Source organism: Candida tropicalis, assembly GCF_000006335.3.
Source record: "Candida tropicalis MYA-3404 genomic scaffold supercont3.5, whole genome shotgun sequence".
Classification (NCBI taxonomy): domain Eukaryota; kingdom Fungi; phylum Ascomycota; class Pichiomycetes; order Serinales; family Debaryomycetaceae; genus Candida; species Candida tropicalis.
In genome coordinates, this window is record NW_003020057.1 from 869,521 (window position 1) to 888,428 (window position 18,908).

Sequence of the window (18,908 nt, forward strand, 5' to 3'; positions counted from 1 at the left end):
TAAACGAATAAAGGTTGAAGACAATGATACTGGAATGGTTAGTAATATTCATATCACGAAACCAGTTTTTTTTTTTTTTTTTCTTCTTGGTTCAATGCTCAATAACAAATACAAAAGAAAACAAAACAAAATTTCCTTACCTCAAAACACCATTTAAACAACAACATCATCATATTGTGGACATGTGGAAACCAACAAAGGAAACAAGCTTTAAATCAAAAATTTTAAGTTTTTATGGCAACAATTTGGAGACCTTCAATTTTCTTATGAAAAGTAGAGATAATTGGATAGACCGTGTTCTTACTGTTAGTGAACATATAATGAAAAAACAAGCGGACCAAGCAAAAAAGTTTCCCTTGATTAGTAATGACCAATTAAACCTACAGGATTTGACTTTAGAGCCAGAAACAGATGAATATATGAAAGAGATATTTAAGCAGGACATAGTTCTTAAAGTAGAAGGGAATAATACGAGTGCAGATGTGACGTTATCCAGTGGAAAACCAATTGAGTTAAAAAGTCACACCAATAGGAATGCCCTTGCAGTTGCAACTGGGGGTCAAATAACCTCAATGCAATGGTTGCCACGAGAAGGAGAATCTGAAGTGAGTTATCTTGCCGTGTCCCTATTTAATAGCCCAGATGGTGCATGTGCACTTGACCCTGAGTTGAGTATGTTTAACAAGTCCAAGAATCGAACAAAGTCGTCGGCAATTCAGATATGGAAATATGATTTTGCAAAAAATGAATTAGTTCTTGAAAATGTATTGGTTGTAAGTGCACTTGGAGTGGGGAATTTCCTTAAATGGGCACCAATTAACACCGAAGAAGGTGTTTTGGGAGTACTAATGGGTGTTTTTACTGATGGTTGTGTACATGCTTTTAAAATCACGGATTCACTTCCGAAATATAGCACAGTAAAACAATCGTCCTTAGAATATTCAATCAAAGATGGTAAACGAGAAACCAAGATTACTACGTTTGACTTTGTTGGTTCAGAGAAAATGCTTGTTGCAACATCAGATGGGTCTATTGCAGAATATATGCTCCCTTTCAATTATAATGGAACTGATTTGAACATACCAAACTTCAAGACGGTCGTGAGTTGGAGTGCTATTCAATACCTCTTATGTACTGACGACCATTCAGGAAACAAATTGTGTCTTGTTTATACAGCAGCACATCGATGCATGTCTTTTGTTTATAACAATTCCTTGCAAGATGTATATGCGATGATACCAAGAAGTCATATACAACCAAGTTATAATTTTCCGATGCAAAACTTAGTTATAGCAAATCATCCAGATCAAAGTCAATTATCATCACCAAGAATAAATCATTACACTGGATCATCGGTAGCAAGGACAGATTTCTACTTCACAACGTGCAAAGTATCAGAAGTACTTGGGCATCCATTTCTTTTAAGTGGAGGAGCCAATGGTGAGATTACCATCCACAACTATTTAAGAAAATTCTTAAGCAGTAAAACGACTGCTGCTAAAGCAATGCCTATTAGACTTTGGAAGTTTGATGCTAGATCAGAGGGTAAATTAGTATTAATATCAGATGTCTTTATCGAGTCACAAGAGTCCCCAATTCCTGCCGAGGCTACTAGATTAGAAGGTTGTGTTACTTCCTTGGCTTGGAATGAGAACGTAGTAGGTAGCTCAGCATTTGCTGCTGGAATTGCGGGTGGTGTGTTATTAATAGAAAGATTAGATCCAAAATATTTATAGAACCTAAATATGTTTACATGTATTATTATTGGTATTTGTCAGTATATAGAGATGATTTTTTTTTTGTCTTAATAATATTTTGGCATCTTTGGATCAACGTCATCTACCCACTTGCTTAGACCACCAATGATATCCTTAGCATTCGTGAAATCCATCTGTATAAGTTTATTAACAGCTAATTGTGAGTCATTTCCAAACCGGCAAACAACATAGACATCATCGTCTTGAGTAAACCCTGGTGGCAAGAAGTCGTTGAGATTTTCTGCTTTTCTTAACAGTGGATCCCACTCTATGTTTACTGAATTAGGTAAACGGGTAATTTCAAATTGTTCTTTTGGTCTCACATCAATTAATAAATGCTTTTTACCCAGGTTGACAATATTGGCATACTCTTTTGGTGAAACTCTGAATTTACTATCAATTGGATCAAAAGTTACTCTTCCACAGAATGTTGCGTAATTAATTGTACCATCCTCAATCAAAGATCTAGTAATAGTAGGTTTATCTCCACAGACAACACATGTTGGTTGTCTCTTTCTCATTTTGAAAACACGAATTTGTTGTTGAGGGAAGGCGGTATACGTGGAAAGGAAAGGTTGGAAAGATTCTTTAGTATAGAATCCAATTAAAACCTTGATGGCTTCCACTGCCATAGATACACCTAAAATACCAATAGCTGGACCAATAACACCACCATCAGAGCAAGATGTGACAGAAGTCGGTGAAGGTGGTTGTGGGTGGAAACATCTATAACATGGACCAATGGCTGCAAAATTCAATATAGTTAATTGTCCCTCTGCTTTTAAACCTGACCCACTGACTATAGTCTTTCCCAATATAACACAAGCGTCATTAATAAGGTATCTAACTGCAGGATGGTCAGTACAATCCAACACCAAATCATACTTCAGGATAATGTCAAATGCATTGTCATTGGATAATCTCACTGGATAGGTATCAACTTGAACATGTGGATTTAATTTATTTATATAATTCTTTGCAGATATACATTTAAATTCTCCCACCATATCAGTACTGTGAATAACTTGACGGTGTAGATTACTTGTATCCACCACATCATCATCGATAATACCAATGGTTCCTATACCTGCTGCTGATAAATACAATAAGGCAGGTGATCCTAACCCACCAGCACCGACAACTAAGATCTTGGAGTTTTTCAATTTTATTTGGGACAGTAATGAGCCAAATTGAGGGACTATCATTTGTCTTCCATAACGTTTATATTCATCAAGACAGAAATTGTCATCTATCTTAGTGAACTGGTCATTTGTCAAAATTTGGTTGTTATTCTCTTTGTGATTGCTGTTTTCTTTAAGTATTTTGTTTTCTAATTCCAACTGAGCTATCTTAGCTAAAAGCTCCTCAGTAGAAAGTTGTGTCATGATTTGCTTGTGATTTAAAGGAAAAAGAAATGTGTGATAGGAAAGATCAAAGTCCATATTTTTTTTTTTTTCACATCTTGTCTTCATCGCTCGGAATCACCAGATTAGGATTTTATCTCGTATAAAAATCTACTGAGACAGTACTACTTAAATTTACTGTTTAGTACAATAAATTAATGCCAACAATACTATTATTTATAAGAACTATTGCTTTCTTTTAAATATATTCTTTAACTATAAACCACTATGGATCTATTCGTACATCACTGTTAAGGTCGCCTTTTGTTTTCACTAATAAACTAGTATAATTTCTTAAACAATCTTTTGTTTAACAAAGAATGATTTCAAGTGACGTAATTGGTAAACACAGGTACCCACTAAGACAATAAATTGGACAATAGACCATTTAACAACTCTGGAGTTGGTGGATTCAGATTGGTCTCTAAATATGGCTTCTCTTTCTCTGATACTTTCTTGTTCCCAATGTATTTTATCCAATTGCTGGTACAATTTGTTGACTCTATGGGTCAAGTCATCAACCATTTTGGTTGATTTTGAATCGACATATTCGTTAGCAGAACCTTGGGCAACATCAAAGAAGATACGATGAATCTTATTGTTGCTGTTATCAGTGTAAATTGGGGTCAAACAGAATTTATGTTCACCAGAGTCCAAAGAGGTGAATGTGAAATCACCATCAGGGGCAGATTTTTGATCAGCAACTTTATGGTTGTTGTCAAAAGTTTCCTAGTACGGCAATGTTAGTAATGAATTATTCACAAATCAAAACTTTTAAACAAAAATCAACATAAAATAAAAGGGGGTCCAGAATCTTATTCCGTATCCCCAAAAATACATACTTCAACAGTAATTTGGACTTTCAAATTTGGATTCTTAAAATATTCATTGCCATTTTCTTGTTTTTCATACGCATCAATTTTACCCACTACCAAGGTGTCTTCTTGTAATTCTTCAAAGAAACATTTAGTTTCTCCAGTCTTAACGTAGAAATGCAAAGCACTAGTTAAGTGCAACAAAGCCAATAATGTACTAATGATTTGAGTTATAGATAACTTGGACATTTTCTTTCAATTGGTGGGTTGGTTTCTTCAAAGAAAAGAAAGGATAATACACAACTCAGAACAACATTTTTTTTTTTTGGTTTTCGTGTTGAAAATTTTTGATCTTCCACGTAAAACGGAAAAAAAAAACTACAAATTAACGCGTAGAAAAAAAAAAGCAAAATAAAGGGCACGGAGCCATTATGCAAAAGTACACGCCCCAGTTGTATTATGCATATTGGATATTCTTTACTTCTCTTCTATTATTATACCGAGTGTCTATTTACCTGTTTTACGTTTATTGATTATCTTTTTCTTGACGTGTTTCTTCATTTTGGTTTTTCTCTTTTCTTGTTTGGCCAATTTTGCGGCTTCCTTTCTTGCTTTTTTGTCATCTTTATCTTCATACTTCTTACCCTTTGGTTGGCCCTGTTCACGTTCAACCCATTCTTTCTTTGGCTTTGCTTCTGCATCTACATCATACTCATCACTATCACCATCACTATCACTATTATCATCATCGTCCTCTTCGTCACTCTCATATGTTTCAGAATTGTCTTCTGACTCACTGTTTGTTGGCTCAACTTCGTTGGATGCATCTTGACCAGAGGCCACAAGCTCTTTCATGGTATCTACTTTTCCTTCAGAAAATTTTTCAAAATCTCTTTCATCTAAATGGTTCAATGATCTGACCAAATGCAATGATCTGAATATTTCGTCTTGTACTTCTTGCTCGTCATCAGTCTTCAACGGCAACTGCTCTAGGTATTTTCCCAATTCTGCATCACTATTATCTGCAACGTTCAAGGTTTGGCAATCACTGGTGATATATTTGAAGATTAAACGTTCAGGATACACATTAATTTTTTTTCTTGTGAAAAAATCGTTTACATTCTTGATATCCATTCTCAAAAAGTCAAGTGCCATTGGATGGTCTGGTTCCACTGACTGTGACACATCAATGATGTATAGTTTGTCATTATGCACAATTGAATTGTATTCACTTAAATCTGCATGAACCAATCGACATTCCTGATACAATCTTCTCATGTAGAATAACATTTGATGATAATAAGCAACTATATCATCAACGTCTTTGAATGGATGGTCCTTCAATTTGGGGGACGGCTGACCATCACCTTTGGTCAAGTACTCCATTACCAAAACGTGTGACCTTAACTCAACTGGTTCCGGACACGGTATACCATTTTGATATATTCTCTTCAAGTTACGAAACTCTTTCTCAGCCCAAATCTTAACCATCTTTCTAGGGTTGCTTTGGTTTTTAGTATTTCTGAATCGGAACTCCCCATCAACGTATCTTTCACGATCCTTGAAAACCAAAATTGAAGTTTTGTAAATCTTTACAGCATATTCTTTTGTATTTTCTGGATCATCACTTGTACCATGATAAACATTTGCTTCTTTACCAGTACTAATACACCCATTGATACGAGAGATGATTCCTTTATTGATAATTTTTGCCAAAAAGCTAAGGGTACGTGGATCCAATACCTGTTCAACTGTGGCTCTATTAGCTCTATCTTTAGTGATTTTAGGCCCCTTCTTGATCGGATCAGTTTTAATCTTATCTGCATATTTAGTCACTATATCTTCTTTCTCAGTGATTGTCTTGGGAGTTGCTGCAACAACCTTGTTTGCTGTATTTGCTGGAGAGTAATCATCATCAGTATCTGATTCGGATGAGGAACTTAAATGAATATCTTCAACTTCTTTAGAAAGATTCATTGGCAGCATTTTTGTTGATATCTATTCGGAGGTAAGATGAGGTTGCCAAAAATTAGAAAATTTTTCGTCTTACTCTTTTGAAAGTCGCATCACCAGGAAAAAAGAAAAAAGAACTTGTCTGAAAAAAAATAACAATCAGAATACTACACACATTCTATCAACTAACATAACACTTTCTTCATTAAGTAGTACTCCGATGGCCCTTCCAGCTGTAATTAACCATTTATTACCAATTGTATGTATTAGTGCATGATGTGAAGCTAGTTATTTTTACATATCAGTTTTCTAACATATCTATAGAAATTTCTTGGTGTGATACCTTTATTTATCGGTGTCGAGATTATACTCGGTGTAACCATATTAAACAAAGCAAGTGGACTTTACGGGATATTATCTTTATTTACCGGTCATCCAATCAACTTTTGGCAATGGTTGTATAACCTGTTGTCTTTAATCGCATTACCAGTGTATGCATCAGCATTAATCAATTTAAAAGTCAAAGCAAGAAATTTACGTAAGATATCCCTAGCTACGATTGTTTACACTTTGGACACAATTCTTGGAAGTTTATTCACTTTGTATTTCATTTATTTTTGGTTCACTCTGGAAGATGGCAGTGTTAAATCAGATGGAGTTGATGCAACTTCCCAATCTGCATCACCAGCAAGAGAATTGACCATCACCATTAGCACAACCATTATTGTCACTGTTGTTAGATTCTACTTCACATTGGCAATGGTTTCTTTCACCAAGGCTTTATTGAAACAAAACTCAATGGAACTCAGATACAATTCTAATCTGAATGAAGAACCTCCTCAAGACCCAGAAGAAGAAGAACTCATGAATGCTGAAGGAATTTCTGGTGAATTCAGAAAAGCATTGTTTGATTTAGAGACTAGATCAAAGGAATTGCTTAATGATTTGTTCAATTAAATAGAGTTAATACACAAGTACTGTTTGCATGTTCCTATTATAATTTTAAATGTCGTGGCTGTCTTAAATGAACAATGTCGTCGTCTTTCCTGTGTATAGTTGCTTTCAAACTTTCTCCTTATTGCTCTCTCCACACCAAATGCACATTATCACTCTCTTTTTTTCTTTCTTTCTTTCTTTCTTTCTTTCTTTCTTTCTTTCTTTCTTCCTTCCTTTTGAATAGTCCTTCAATTACGAATTCATTGAGGGCCCGACAGTTGTTATTCCTACCTATTCAATAACTCGAAGATTATTCTTTAAATTAAGGATGGGTCAGGCTACGTCAAATATTGATCCACAAGAAAAGAGGGACATTGTACAAGAGTTCACTAAAGAGGAATTGCAAACCTTGTTCTACCATAGATGTTTGCTGTTATTGAAACCCATTGAAGTGGCATTTCTTAAACAAGACTTAAATGGAAAGACTTCAGTAACTGCTGATGATTTAGGTAAACTCTTCAAGTTCCCAGAGAATACCAATTCTTTTTCAGAAGGCACCCTAAACATTTTGTATCATGTGATGAAATTAATCGGTAAATTTCCCTTTATAAACAACAACAATTTAGCGATTGAAGAGACGTTACTGTTTGAGGAATTGGTAGTTTCATTGGTGTTTTTCAGTGGACGTTATAAGAAAATATTCAATAGTGATTATGATTTTTTAAAGTTATTGTTTATAAGTTTATCCGATAGACCACAAACCAAAGATTCCAAGACAATTGATGAAAAGAATGTCGACCCAGGAACTGAAAAATTTAAAACAAACTTGATAGTTGCATTAGAAGAAGAAGATAAACAAGAATTGAGAGCTAGAAAGATCAATTGGTCAAAACTAGATGTCATTAAGGATTTTGATCACACAGAAGTGCAGCAATTGCTGGTAAATGCAAAACGTTTACAAGATATGACAACGTTGTGTTTGATTCTCAATGCAATTGTTAGACATAATCATGATGCAATACAGAAACAACTAGTTGAGTACTCAGATAGATGGCGAGAGTTCGAGGTGTATTCCTTATATTTGCTTCGATACTTGGATGTCTACTTAGAATTAGATAAACTAGAGAACCAAAAGATCTCATATGATCTGTTCAGTAAGGGAATTAATGGATTGCTACCTTATTTTTTCCAGATTAACTTGAACAGGATGGTTTGTGATTCGTTGCTCTCCTCCAATTCGCCAATGGCGACAAAGCCAACTGAGGAACACAATGATTCCACAGAATCGACACCTCAGAAGAAACACACATTTCCTAAGTTTCAGGAGACCAAGGTTGTCTCAATTCCATTTTTGTCTTATGTGTCGAGTATGCTTCAAGGAATTGGGAATCCAACCATATTAAGTCCATCAAATCTTGTAAAATTGTATGCTGGTTCAGAAGCTGGGTTTTCTATCCGATCGTTGGAAACAAAAATTTTTAAATGGCAGGCTCCCACTTTGGTTGTTGTAAGTGGTAAACGACTTAAGTCTAAAACCATGCAAACGAATAGAAGGTACCAAAAATTCGATGAGATGTATCCAAGACATTTCTTGGCCCTGGAAAATCACTTGAGAGATTGGCAACATGAAAGTGATAGAATTACATATGCTGTCTTGGTTAACCAACCGTGGAAAAGTTCAAATAAGAATAATTTTGGAGACGAAAAGTCGATTATCTTGTCAATACTGCCAAGAGCAGATTATTTTAAAAGTGTCCACAGTAGTATATTACAAGGGCAACTGATTTATTTCAATAATTTAGGCATGGGATTAGGTTTTGGTAATAACCAACCTTTGAATAAGAATGACACCAAACGCTTCATACCAGGTGATATGTCTTTAACCATTGAAGCAAATTTGGAGTTTGCTGTGTTTCGACACCTCGTTAATCTGAGTTCCAGTAATGATAAATTCTTCCATAATTCTCAGCAATCCCATATTTCACATGAAGATTACGAAGATAGATTTACTATTTCTACTATAGAAGTGTGGGGATTATTGGTGAGTGGAAAAGAGTTGGAGGAACAAAAAAAGCAATGGGAATGGGAAGAAAAACAGGCTGAAGCTAGACAAAATGTAAATATCCGTAATTTAGGAGAAGAGAGAGCGTTCTTGGAAATGGCTGGATTAGTGGGCAATCATGGGGCTGCTGGTGGATCAATGTAGTGTATTATAGTGTATATTCCATTGTTGCGATATGGTGATCTATAGGAGAAAAGCGTGAAGCGAGAAGAAGAAAAAAATAATATATACAGAGGTAGATTAAATTTCGAGATGAGTATTTAAATTTTTTTTTTTTCACTGGTCTAATACTCTAGGAATCAAGTACTACAATACCTATACTCTAAAAAAATGGCTAAAGATAAGAAGAAAGGAAATAACGAGTCAAAGAAACCAATCACTAAGGATGAACGTTTTAAATCCGTCCATAATGATCCAAGATTTAGAATGCCAAATTTTAAAAACTTGAAAGTTAAAGTCGATGATAGATTTAGCAAAGATGAATTAAAAAAATTGAGTGTTGGAGCATTGGGAAAGAAAGTCAAGATTGATAGATACGGGAGAAAGATTGATGATAAATCAACTGATTTGGATAAGTTTTATGAACACGAAGAAGAAGAAGATTCTAGCGATGATGATGATGATGAAGAAGCAGATGACGAAAGTGGTGAAGATGAAGATGACGATTTGGAAAAATTAACTGCCAAAATTCAAAAAGAAGAACAAGAACAGGATGAAGAAGAAGAAGATGGTGATGAACCTGTTTTGGACAGAGCTAGAGGTGAAGGATTGATGAGCTCTTCTGAAGATGAAGACTCTTCCTCATCATCTGATTCTGATTCCGAAGTTGATTTTGAAGAAGAAGAAGATTCTGAAATTGAAATTGAAGAAGGCAAACCAGATGAAAGTGATCCAACAAGTTCATTTGCTGTAGTTAATATGGATTGGGATAACCTTAGAGCTGTTGATTTGATGGCCACTTTTATTTCATTTGTTCCTAAAGGTGGATCCATAAAGTCAGTAACAATCTACCCATCAGAATTCGGAAAAGAAAGAATGCAAAAGGAAGAAATCGAAGGTCCACCAAGAGATTTATTCAAAAGCAAGAAGAAAAAGGGGAAGACTGATGATTCTTCTGATTCTGAAGATATTGATTCTGATATTGATGTCAATGATACTGAAAATTTAGCAAAGATTGCACGTAAATTATATGAAGAAGATGATGGTAAAGAAGATTATGATAGCAAAGCATTACGTCGTTATCAATTACAAAGATTAAGATATTATTATGCTGTTGTTGTATGTGATTCTGTGCAAACAGCCAAACTGATTTATGATAACTGTGATGGTACTGAATATGAATCCACAGCAAATGTTTTTGATTTGAGATATATTCCAGAAGATATGGAATTTGATGAACTGGAGGCTAAAGATAGTTGTACTAAAATTCCTTCGTCATATAGACCAGATTCAACTTTTGTTACTGATGCATTGCAACATTCCAAGGTTAAATTGACATGGGATGAAACTCCAAAGGAAAGACTCACATTGTCCTCAAGACCATTATCCCAAAAGGAAATTGAAGAAAATGATTTTAAAGCTTACTTAGCAAGTGATAGTGACGAAAGCGACAAAGAAAACGGCGAATCATTGAAAGATAAATATCAAAGTTTATTGGGCCAATCATTCGCAAAATTTGGTAAAGAAGATAACGATGATGATGTTGACATGGAAATCACTTTTGATCCTGGTTTGAAAGATAAAGCTGACGATGAAGACCACGAAGAAAAAGAACAAAAAGAAGAAACCACCATTGAAGCTTACAGAAGAAAAGAAAAAGAACGTCGTCAAAAGAGATTAGCCAAGTTCAAGGAAACGAAACAATCTGAAAATGATGCAGTAGAAGAATCTACTAAATCATCTAAATCTAAGAAATCTTCCAAGAACAAGAAACACGGAGTTCCTGAAATGGATGAAAAATCAAAAGCTGAATTGGAATTGGTTATGATGGATAATCAAGATGCAAATGTCAAAGATCATTTCAACATGAAGGATGTTATCAAATCCGAGAAACAGAAAAAGAACAAGAAGGGTAAGAAGAATAAGAAAATTGACGAAGAAATGGTACAAGACAATTTTGTTGCAAATCTTGATGATCCTCGTTTCAAAGAAATTTTTGAAAGTCATGATTATGCTATTGATCCAACTAATAGTGAATTCAAAAAGACTGAAACAATGAAGAAAATATTGAAGGAACGTGCTGTTAGAAACAAGGGTAAAAAGAGCAAACCAAATGACAGCAACAAGACCAATAAACGAAAAGCAACTGAAACAGAGTCCAATGATAATGTCCGTTCACTTGCTGAAAAGCTCAAAAAGAAACAAAAGAGAAACTAGAGTTTTGTAAATAGTATTTGAAACACACAGATAAGTAGGAGATATTTAGCCAAAAGCTCACAACCAAATGTATAGATAGATACTGTTAACAACAACAAAAAAAAAAAAAAGATAGCATCTCATGGGAAGAGAACTCTGAAACATTTTTGATGCAAAATTAAGTTCAATGCTGCACGAATAATTTGTAGGATAGAATAACTTAACAATGACAGCATTATATGAATTACACCTTTTTTTTTTCAGAAAATAAAATGATCTTGTGTTCAGATCATGATTTGAATTGAATCTGTTTTACATTTTTCTCCAGGTATATTTATTTCTTTCAACTTCCTGAAAATAAGACAATAATTCCCTTACTTCTTTTGCAGAATAAAGTAATTTAATCGCCATTTCAAAAGTAAAATAGTGATTCAAGTTTAAGATTTGGATAAAACGATTATTTAACTAGTCTTTACAAGCCTCATTTGTTAGAGATATTTTTTGTTTTTGCCATTAAATCTATTCCGATATTCAACGACAACAGTATAAATAAACTATGAAAATTCCAACTCATTTAATTCCACACAGTTATGAGGAAGAACTGTCTAGAGAAGGTTCATCAAGTCAAGACGAAACTAATCATAATCAAAGACATCATAATCTTTACACATTTATCTCGCCGCGACCAGATATTCATGAAATGATTGAAAGAACACACATTGAAGAAATTGATGCATTTAACGTAGGTCGAAATACAGTCGAGTTAATTAAAAATGATCAGAATCAATTAGAAGTTTACGATAATGAAAATGAAATAAAAGACGAAGAAGATGAAGATTGTTCCAGTGAGGTTTTGGAAAACCCATCTGAAGCTGACTTGTTTTTAAACATTGTCAAGACTCCTTCTAATCAATCCAAGTTGGAATCGATTGAAATTATTAGTGATGGTGAACTACAACGAAATACTACTACGTCAACTAACAATGATTTCACTGTTTCTTTATCCCCAAGTACGGCAACTTTTTCTTTCCAGCCGACTATAGAAGAAAATCCTAATGAACATGAGGGTTCCAGTGTGATCAACCAAAAAAAATTAGCAACCAGTTTTTTTCCAACAGTTCCCAAACGGGAAATATATGGAATTATGTTACCTAATGAGCTGACATCATTAATCCCAAATCAAGAAGAAAGTAACCATAAAGAAGAAGAGGTGGAAAAGATGTCACCATCAACACCACCAAACCTTATTAATTTGAAATTCGCTACACCAAAGGATAGAATATTTGATGTTTCTACAAAGATGGATCATACTGTTTCCCCTGTTACTCCCATGAGTATTTCGTTAACTACTCCTACTAAAACCACTCATTTGTACCTGACAAATGGTCAAGAAATTCCAAAGTCTATATTGGCAAGAAACATTGTGGGACAGAGTACTCCTCATTATGAGAAACTTCCCTTGTTGGATCCAATAGAGTTTTCCACAGAAAAGCATTCACCAAATACTGACGAGGAATTGGTGTCATTTATTGTCTCGAAAAATAAACTGTTGTCTCACCACCAAAAATGGCTCGAGACCCTGTCTTCCTTGCCGCCACTGCTGCCGCTGGTGCAAACTTTCAATGGAGACGAGGCGGGGCTGAACCGAAAAAACTATAAGCATGTCTTTCAGTTGAAACGCATAACAAACATTGAGGACACCTTAGACGACGAAGACAACGAAGAAGAATGCAGAAACAACAGTAGTCAAAAAATATCACCATATTTTGATTCTCAGGAGAAATGCATTCAGTTTATGCACCCTGGTAAAAAAAAGCATTTGAAGGATCTATTTCATAAAAACATCACTACCAGCAACAACAACAACAAATCCACGTTAAACCATTCTACTGTTACGTTAACTCCTAACATCAGGACTGAATCTTCATTAATTTCATTAAATTCTCCAGTTTTATTGACCTTGGAATCTAACAAGCTTGATCAAAATAAACATACTTGTCGCTCACCGACTCATACTATTCATCATAAGAGTTCCGATTCACCATCCTCCATACCCCTCTTGTATAGCCCCAATCAAAGTATGGTTTCTAGGAAAATCTCATCTAGTTCAGGTAGAACAGCTAGTTCCAAAGACACAATGATTGAAGTTCTTGGTAAACCAGAAACAACAGATTCAAGTTATAATAGTAGCCGTGAGTTTATTCCGACTCGTGCACCACCACCTCCAAAAATCAACAATTATCACAATGCACATCATGATGCTGACATTGAAGAAAATGGAAGTAGTTCTCAATCATCAAAGATATCGAAACAAGAGAAGTTTCAGGAATTTTCAAAAAAGCTATTCAAGAAGAGTTCCCAATCTTCATTTGAAGCTAAAAGTCTTTATGAAAAATTGATTCGTAAAGAGAAGAAGAGGCACAGAGATAATCATCTAGGAGTTGACAAAAACATTCAAACGGATGATATTACAAATACTTTAACATTAGAGATGCATGATATAAAAAAGAAACGGGAAAAACAGTACAAAGAAGATGTGACGCTGTCATTAAAATCATTTCTAGATGCAAAGAGCCTGAATAATGTTGTAGATTCATTTAAAGACTATGTTGAACGTAGTCTCATATAACGTATAAATGTGTACAATTAAACAACTTGTCCAAATGGATTCCCAAATTGCAAAAAAAAAAAGAAATAAAAAAATAAAAAAAAAAAACCTATTAAAAAAGAGATGCTAAAGTGTTTAGATTCTAACCTATTTTTGACATAATTAATATTAAATATAAATCGATTCATTTTGTTTACAATGAATGAATGATCAAAAACATAGACTAGGTTGCCTGTTGATGCAACTAAGAAACCACGCAAATAGAAGTAATGATGCCCGAGGCATGTGTTTAATTATGTATAAAATAATAATCATAAAAAAAGAAACTATAAATGTACAGCCAACAACGTTGATAATATATATATATATAATTTGAAGATGTCTATTATTTAATCCAAACTGAAGAGTACAACAAAAAAAAAGTAATAAAAGAAATGTAATCCAATATCGTAATACAAAATTTAAGAATAAGGTAATATAATACACTTGTCAGAAACACTGTAGATAATCAAAAATTTTCTGTACTTGTTCCGATATCTGCAAAGAAATCATCTGGATTGTAGTTGCTTGTATCCCCACCACTTCTGGAATTATTGCCTGCTAGATTTGATACATTCAGAGTCTCAAATTGTAAACCACCGGGGAGTTGATATTTGTCGGCACCAAAGTTGCTTGGCTGGTTGGCATTTTCCAATATCTCAATCTGTTTTATTAAGTTCTCACGGGCAATCTCTTGTTGTTTCAATACGTAATTCAAATGATTGATATAATCAACCGATCGATTAAGAATAGTGGATTTGTTGGGTTTCGTTTCCTTGACCTTAATTGATCCGATAAGATCATTCAACTCTGTAGACTCGGAAGAAAGTTTTCGCTGTAAAGTCTGTACAGCACATAATTGTGGGTTCAATAATGAAGGTGGAACTATTACACCCAATTCTTTTATTCTTTCTTTGATCAAATCACGTCTTCTTCTTTCGACTGCATTGTGGAACTCTCTTCTTCTCTTCATCTTTTCCTCTTTACTCAACTGTTTGGTTGGAATATCACGAGATAATGCATTACCAGAAGTACTTGGAACAGATGAACTCAACGTTGCAGTTTGTGGTGGCGGGGATAAGGCGTTCCAATTCTCCACTTTAACTGGCGGATGTGGGATAGAAGTACTCAACTGTGCATCATTAACATCCTCAACCCTAAGGGCAACGGAAGAGGCTAATTGTGGTGGTGGCGAATTCAAATATGAGCCGGCATCAAAACCAGGTGACGCGATAGGTGGATTGAATTGAGGTGACAAGTACGATCCCGATTGGATATCAGGAATATTGCTGTTAAACGAAGGACCACTGATACTTTGTTTTCTTGTGTCTGGACTAAAGGCTAAATTGTTCTTGTTATCCTCGGCAATGGAGCCGAGAGCATTGAAATTGTTTCCTCTTGTTGAAGGTGAGAAAAATTGAGGATTGAGGAATGATGAATCGTCATTGTTTTGAGGAGATATAAGTTCATCAAGGTTTGCGGAGTTTGCACTGGGGTTCATGAAATGCTGGCCGGCTTGATGGGGAGATACCGGTTGTGGGGAAGAGTTACTTGGTTGTAATTGCAATTGTGGACCCAATATTGCTTGAGAAAACGCAACATCGTCCAAGAATGGCTCATTGGTAAAAGAACCTGGATTAGAACCACCTCCATACGCATTGGGGTCTGAAGCAGTATTGTATGATGTGAATCCCATTGGACTCAAATAATCTTGGCCACCGGCAAGTTGGGTATTTGAATTGTACCCTGAAGTTGTTGCAGCAATAGAATTGGTTGATGTATTCATATTCGTGTTCAGGTCTCCATTACCCGAGTATCCGCTGTAATTAAGATTCAAGGAAAACTCATTCTGATTGCTATTGTTGTTACTTGAATCAAAATTGAAATTCAACGATTGACCTTGTTGTTGTTGTTGTTGCTGCTGCTGATGTTGTTGTTGCAGTTGGGGTTGTTGCAGATAATTTTGCGAAGAACTACTATCATAGTTAAAATTATTGGAATAACTGAAATTAGGAGTACTTGTATCTGTGTTGTTGTTGGTGGTGGTTGAATTGGAGGTGAAGTCTGCTGGACTCTCATTCATATAGTCTCCCATTGTGCTTGCTGCGGGTTTATTTGTTTCTCTTGTCTATGTTCTTAATTATAAATGTATCAATATTTGTAGTTTAAATGTAGCGTCTATAAATGCTAACGCACAATTATTGATTAGAATACTGATTAACGTGTTGATAAGCTAAAAAAATATAAGAGAGTATGGGTGGGTGTGTTCTCCTGGATGTTTTTTTTTTCTTTTTTTTTTCTTCCCTCTTTCTCTGTTTTGTCTCTTCTTTTAGTTTTTTGTTCTCCCCTGTTTCGAAATGTAATGCTGGTGCTAACTGTGAACTGCTAGTAATAAACGAATAGGAAAACAGTCTAATAGATGGATAATTATCAATTAACTGGTATTAATCAAGTGAATGTAGTTTAAATATAGATTCAATGGGTTTTTCTAAGGTAGATTAGATATTATTTTGTAGTTTGGAAAGATTATATAATTTTCTCTATTTTTTTTTTATTTTCTTCTCTGGTTAATTTCTTTTGGTTTTTCCCGTTTTAAATTTTTAGAATTGTTTTATTAAATTAATGCGACATTACATTATACGACACCACGACATTGACCGAAATGTCGGAGACTCAACTCCACAGTAAGATGGATATTACAAGCGATGCTGCTAAGTATTGTATAGACTATTCACACACCCACAGTTTCAGAGAATGGTGTATAATCCTAGTAGAAATTATAGTTACAACTTAAATAGAAATGTATTCTTTTATTTATATACGGATACTATTCAGATTTATTTTGTACGTATCTAAGATCCGTGTTTCCCATAGTATGTTGTACACAACTTCAGATCAACGTTCTTTCAACAATTTGTTTCTCTTTTCTCTCTTTCTCATTCTTTCTACCTTCTTAGCATGCATCTTACTAGCCATTCTTTCATATCTTTCCTTTTCTTCCTTAATTTCTCTTCTTCGTTTCAAATCATCAAGTTTTTGTTTTCTAGCTGTTTCCTTTTCATCTTTCAACTCCTTCATTCTTGCTTTGTATTGTTCTTCTTCTAATTTCTTTAGTTCACGTTGTTTAAATGAATTCTTCTTGGTTTTGGATACAACACCTATGGTTCTAACTCTAAAGGCATCTTTCTTTATTTTCCAATTTTTACCATTTACTCTTGAACCTTCACCTTTGTCCTTTGGTGCTAACGGATCTATGTATTTCTTGGGTATTTCTTTAAATTCTATATTTGATGATGAACTCATTTTTAACGATGAATGATAATGTGGTACAGATGAAATCAAAGTATAGAAATTGATTACAACCAGAACTATTTTTTTTTTTTTTTGCTTTTTCTTTTTGGTAGAGAAACTGAGATGCGATTAGTTTTTTTTTTTTTTCTCTCTTCTACTTTTTATTTGCCAGTTTTGTGTCATAATGTTTGACATTTGCAATTTGCGATCATATGCTAATTGGAAATGTTCAGTCATATATTCATTCGTCATATACAGTTTCTCTTTTATCTATTATCAATGTTGCTCTTCTCTTCCATTTTCTAGAACGAGTATAGCGGCTGAACCCATCTCTTACTCTTCCATTCTCCCAATTGCTATCATAATAAACCCAACCGTCAGTTGTCTTTGATTTGTCAAACTCAGGTTCAATACTCCATTCATTATCTATCCATTGCCACAGGTACGCATACAAGTCATTTTCAAATATCGGAAATGGATAATTAGGTATATCATTGGTAATATTGGGTGCTAAATTATAAGTCTTTGCATAGCAAAAGTTTGGACGCTCACTTGGATACATCAATGATGACCAGCCTACTCCAAACCAACGTCTCTCATTCTCCAAAACTTCAAATAATACTGTCTGCTTTAACTGTGTGGGAGAAACCATTCGTTTCTTCAATATTTTAAAATCGGACAATATCGGTATACCACTCATACCTTCTGCATCGCTATTTGCAGCACTGACAACGCGCGAAACTGTTTGATACTCCTTTGGATCGTAATCTTTAGTGATTTTAATCTCCATCCCGGTAATATAAAGAATTGCAACTCGCACATACAATGACCTCCATAATAAACGTCTAATGGCAAATGCATATGGAGAATGGAAGGTAAACAAAAAGAGTCCAAGAAACCACAAGTATTTTTGAGGAGTAATAAATGTCTTGACCACAATGATATTGACTGGAATAAAAAGTAAGCCAACAATTGTCATTTTAATGAAATTCTCAGTTTTGAAAGGAACATGACGTGCTGGTCTTAGCAACATTTCGCTGCGTACTGTAATGTTGTGTAGTGTATATAAAACTTCATCAATAGTAGGCTTTTCGTCAAATTTGGAGTCATAAATCACTGAACTGATCGACCATACTAAACTGGCAAATGCAAGTGTCATTAGTATGGGTAATATCACATGACTGATCCAATTCCAGTACATGACAATACACGAGTAACCTGTCATGATTAAAAAGTTCTGGTAATGGTCATCATTCGTCCACGTTATTATTTCCAAGAAATTATCTATCAATAACAAATAGGGAAATATCTGGGATAGTGCTGTTGCCAATTTTGGTGATTCTGTGAGTAACTTGTAAGTTGGTGTATTTGATAAAAGTTTTGTATCTGACGGCTCCAAGGTAGCACGTATATGTGATTTGAATTCAGGCATATCAGATCTTCCAACAAATGTTTGGGTATTTGATTGTACTTAGATTGGTTATTGGTTAATGAATGAAAGTAGTATAGAAATGTCAACTATTGCAAAGACAAAGCGGAGCAAGAATCCACTCTCGTTTTTTTTTTCTATTTTTTGTTCTCACTGTATGTTGTTGTCTCGGCTCAGCCTATGTTGCTAATACTTTTTTTTCACGTGCAACCGATTTGGCGGGGAGGAAAGGGCGAAAAAAAAAAAAGCAAGGAAGGGAT

The 18,908-nt window shown here is 34.6% G+C and overlaps 10 protein-coding genes across 10 annotated transcripts; 5 read left to right on the forward strand and 5 right to left on the reverse strand. All coding sequences in view use genetic code 12, as the record gives it.

Annotated features, from left to right (window-relative positions):
- Positions 1–23: 23 nt before the first annotated feature.
- Positions 24–1,736, forward strand: CTRG_04078 (transcription factor TFIIIC subunit; the record flags this gene model as incomplete). Its single annotated transcript, XM_002549735.1, has 1 exon — positions 24–1,736. One exon carries the CDS (start codon positions 24–26, stop codon positions 1,734–1,736), a length of 1,713 nt encoding a protein of 570 aa, XP_002549781.1.
- A 68-nt stretch (positions 1,737–1,804) lies between these two features.
- UBA4 (Uba4p) lies at positions 1,805–3,229 on the reverse strand (the record flags this gene model as incomplete). The annotated part of the gene is made up of 1 exon (XM_002549736.1): positions 1,805–3,229. The coding sequence occupies one exon, from the start codon at positions 3,227–3,229 to the stop codon at positions 1,805–1,807; it is 1,425 nt and encodes a 474-aa protein (XP_002549782.1).
- A 1,253-nt stretch (positions 3,230–4,482) lies between these two features.
- On the reverse strand, positions 4,483–5,961 carry CTRG_04080 (protein kinase; the record flags this gene model as incomplete). Its single annotated transcript, XM_002549737.1, has 1 exon — positions 4,483–5,961. One exon carries the CDS (start codon positions 5,959–5,961, stop codon positions 4,483–4,485), a length of 1,479 nt encoding a protein of 492 aa, XP_002549783.1.
- Positions 5,962–7,192: 1,231 nt separating this feature from the next.
- Positions 7,193–9,070, forward strand: CTRG_04081 (TLD domain-containing protein; the record flags this gene model as incomplete). The annotated part of the gene is made up of 1 exon (XM_002549738.1): positions 7,193–9,070. One exon carries the CDS (start codon positions 7,193–7,195, stop codon positions 9,068–9,070), a length of 1,878 nt encoding a protein of 625 aa, XP_002549784.1.
- Positions 9,071–9,256: 186 nt separating this feature from the next.
- Positions 9,257–11,302, forward strand: CTRG_04082 (pre-rRNA-processing protein ESF1; the record flags this gene model as incomplete). The annotated part of the gene is made up of 1 exon (XM_002549739.1): positions 9,257–11,302. The coding sequence occupies one exon, from the start codon at positions 9,257–9,259 to the stop codon at positions 11,300–11,302; it is 2,046 nt and encodes a 681-aa protein (XP_002549785.1).
- Positions 11,303–11,837: 535 nt separating this feature from the next.
- On the forward strand, positions 11,838–13,910 carry CTRG_04083 (uncharacterized protein; the record flags this gene model as incomplete). Its single annotated transcript, XM_002549740.1, has 1 exon — positions 11,838–13,910. The coding sequence occupies one exon, from the start codon at positions 11,838–11,840 to the stop codon at positions 13,908–13,910; it is 2,073 nt and encodes a 690-aa protein (XP_002549786.1).
- A 487-nt stretch (positions 13,911–14,397) lies between these two features.
- On the reverse strand, positions 14,398–16,023 carry RTG3 (Rtg3p; the record flags this gene model as incomplete). The annotated part of the gene is made up of 1 exon (XM_002549741.1): positions 14,398–16,023. The coding sequence occupies one exon, from the start codon at positions 16,021–16,023 to the stop codon at positions 14,398–14,400; it is 1,626 nt and encodes a 541-aa protein (XP_002549787.1).
- Positions 16,024–16,728: 705 nt separating this feature from the next.
- On the forward strand, positions 16,729–17,247 carry CTRG_04085 (uncharacterized protein; the record flags this gene model as incomplete). The annotated part of the gene is made up of 1 exon (XM_002549742.1): positions 16,729–17,247. One exon carries the CDS (start codon positions 16,729–16,731, stop codon positions 17,245–17,247), a length of 519 nt encoding a protein of 172 aa, XP_002549788.1.
- On the reverse strand, positions 16,824–17,231 carry CTRG_04086 (uncharacterized protein; the record flags this gene model as incomplete). The annotated part of the gene is made up of 1 exon (XM_002549743.1): positions 16,824–17,231. One exon carries the CDS (start codon positions 17,229–17,231, stop codon positions 16,824–16,826), a length of 408 nt encoding a protein of 135 aa, XP_002549789.1.
- Positions 17,248–17,460: 213 nt separating the features above from the next.
- Positions 17,461–18,651, reverse strand: CTRG_04087 (uncharacterized protein; the record flags this gene model as incomplete). The annotated part of the gene is made up of 1 exon (XM_002549744.1): positions 17,461–18,651. The coding sequence occupies one exon, from the start codon at positions 18,649–18,651 to the stop codon at positions 17,461–17,463; it is 1,191 nt and encodes a 396-aa protein (XP_002549790.1).
- Positions 18,652–18,908: the final 257 nt, after the last annotated feature.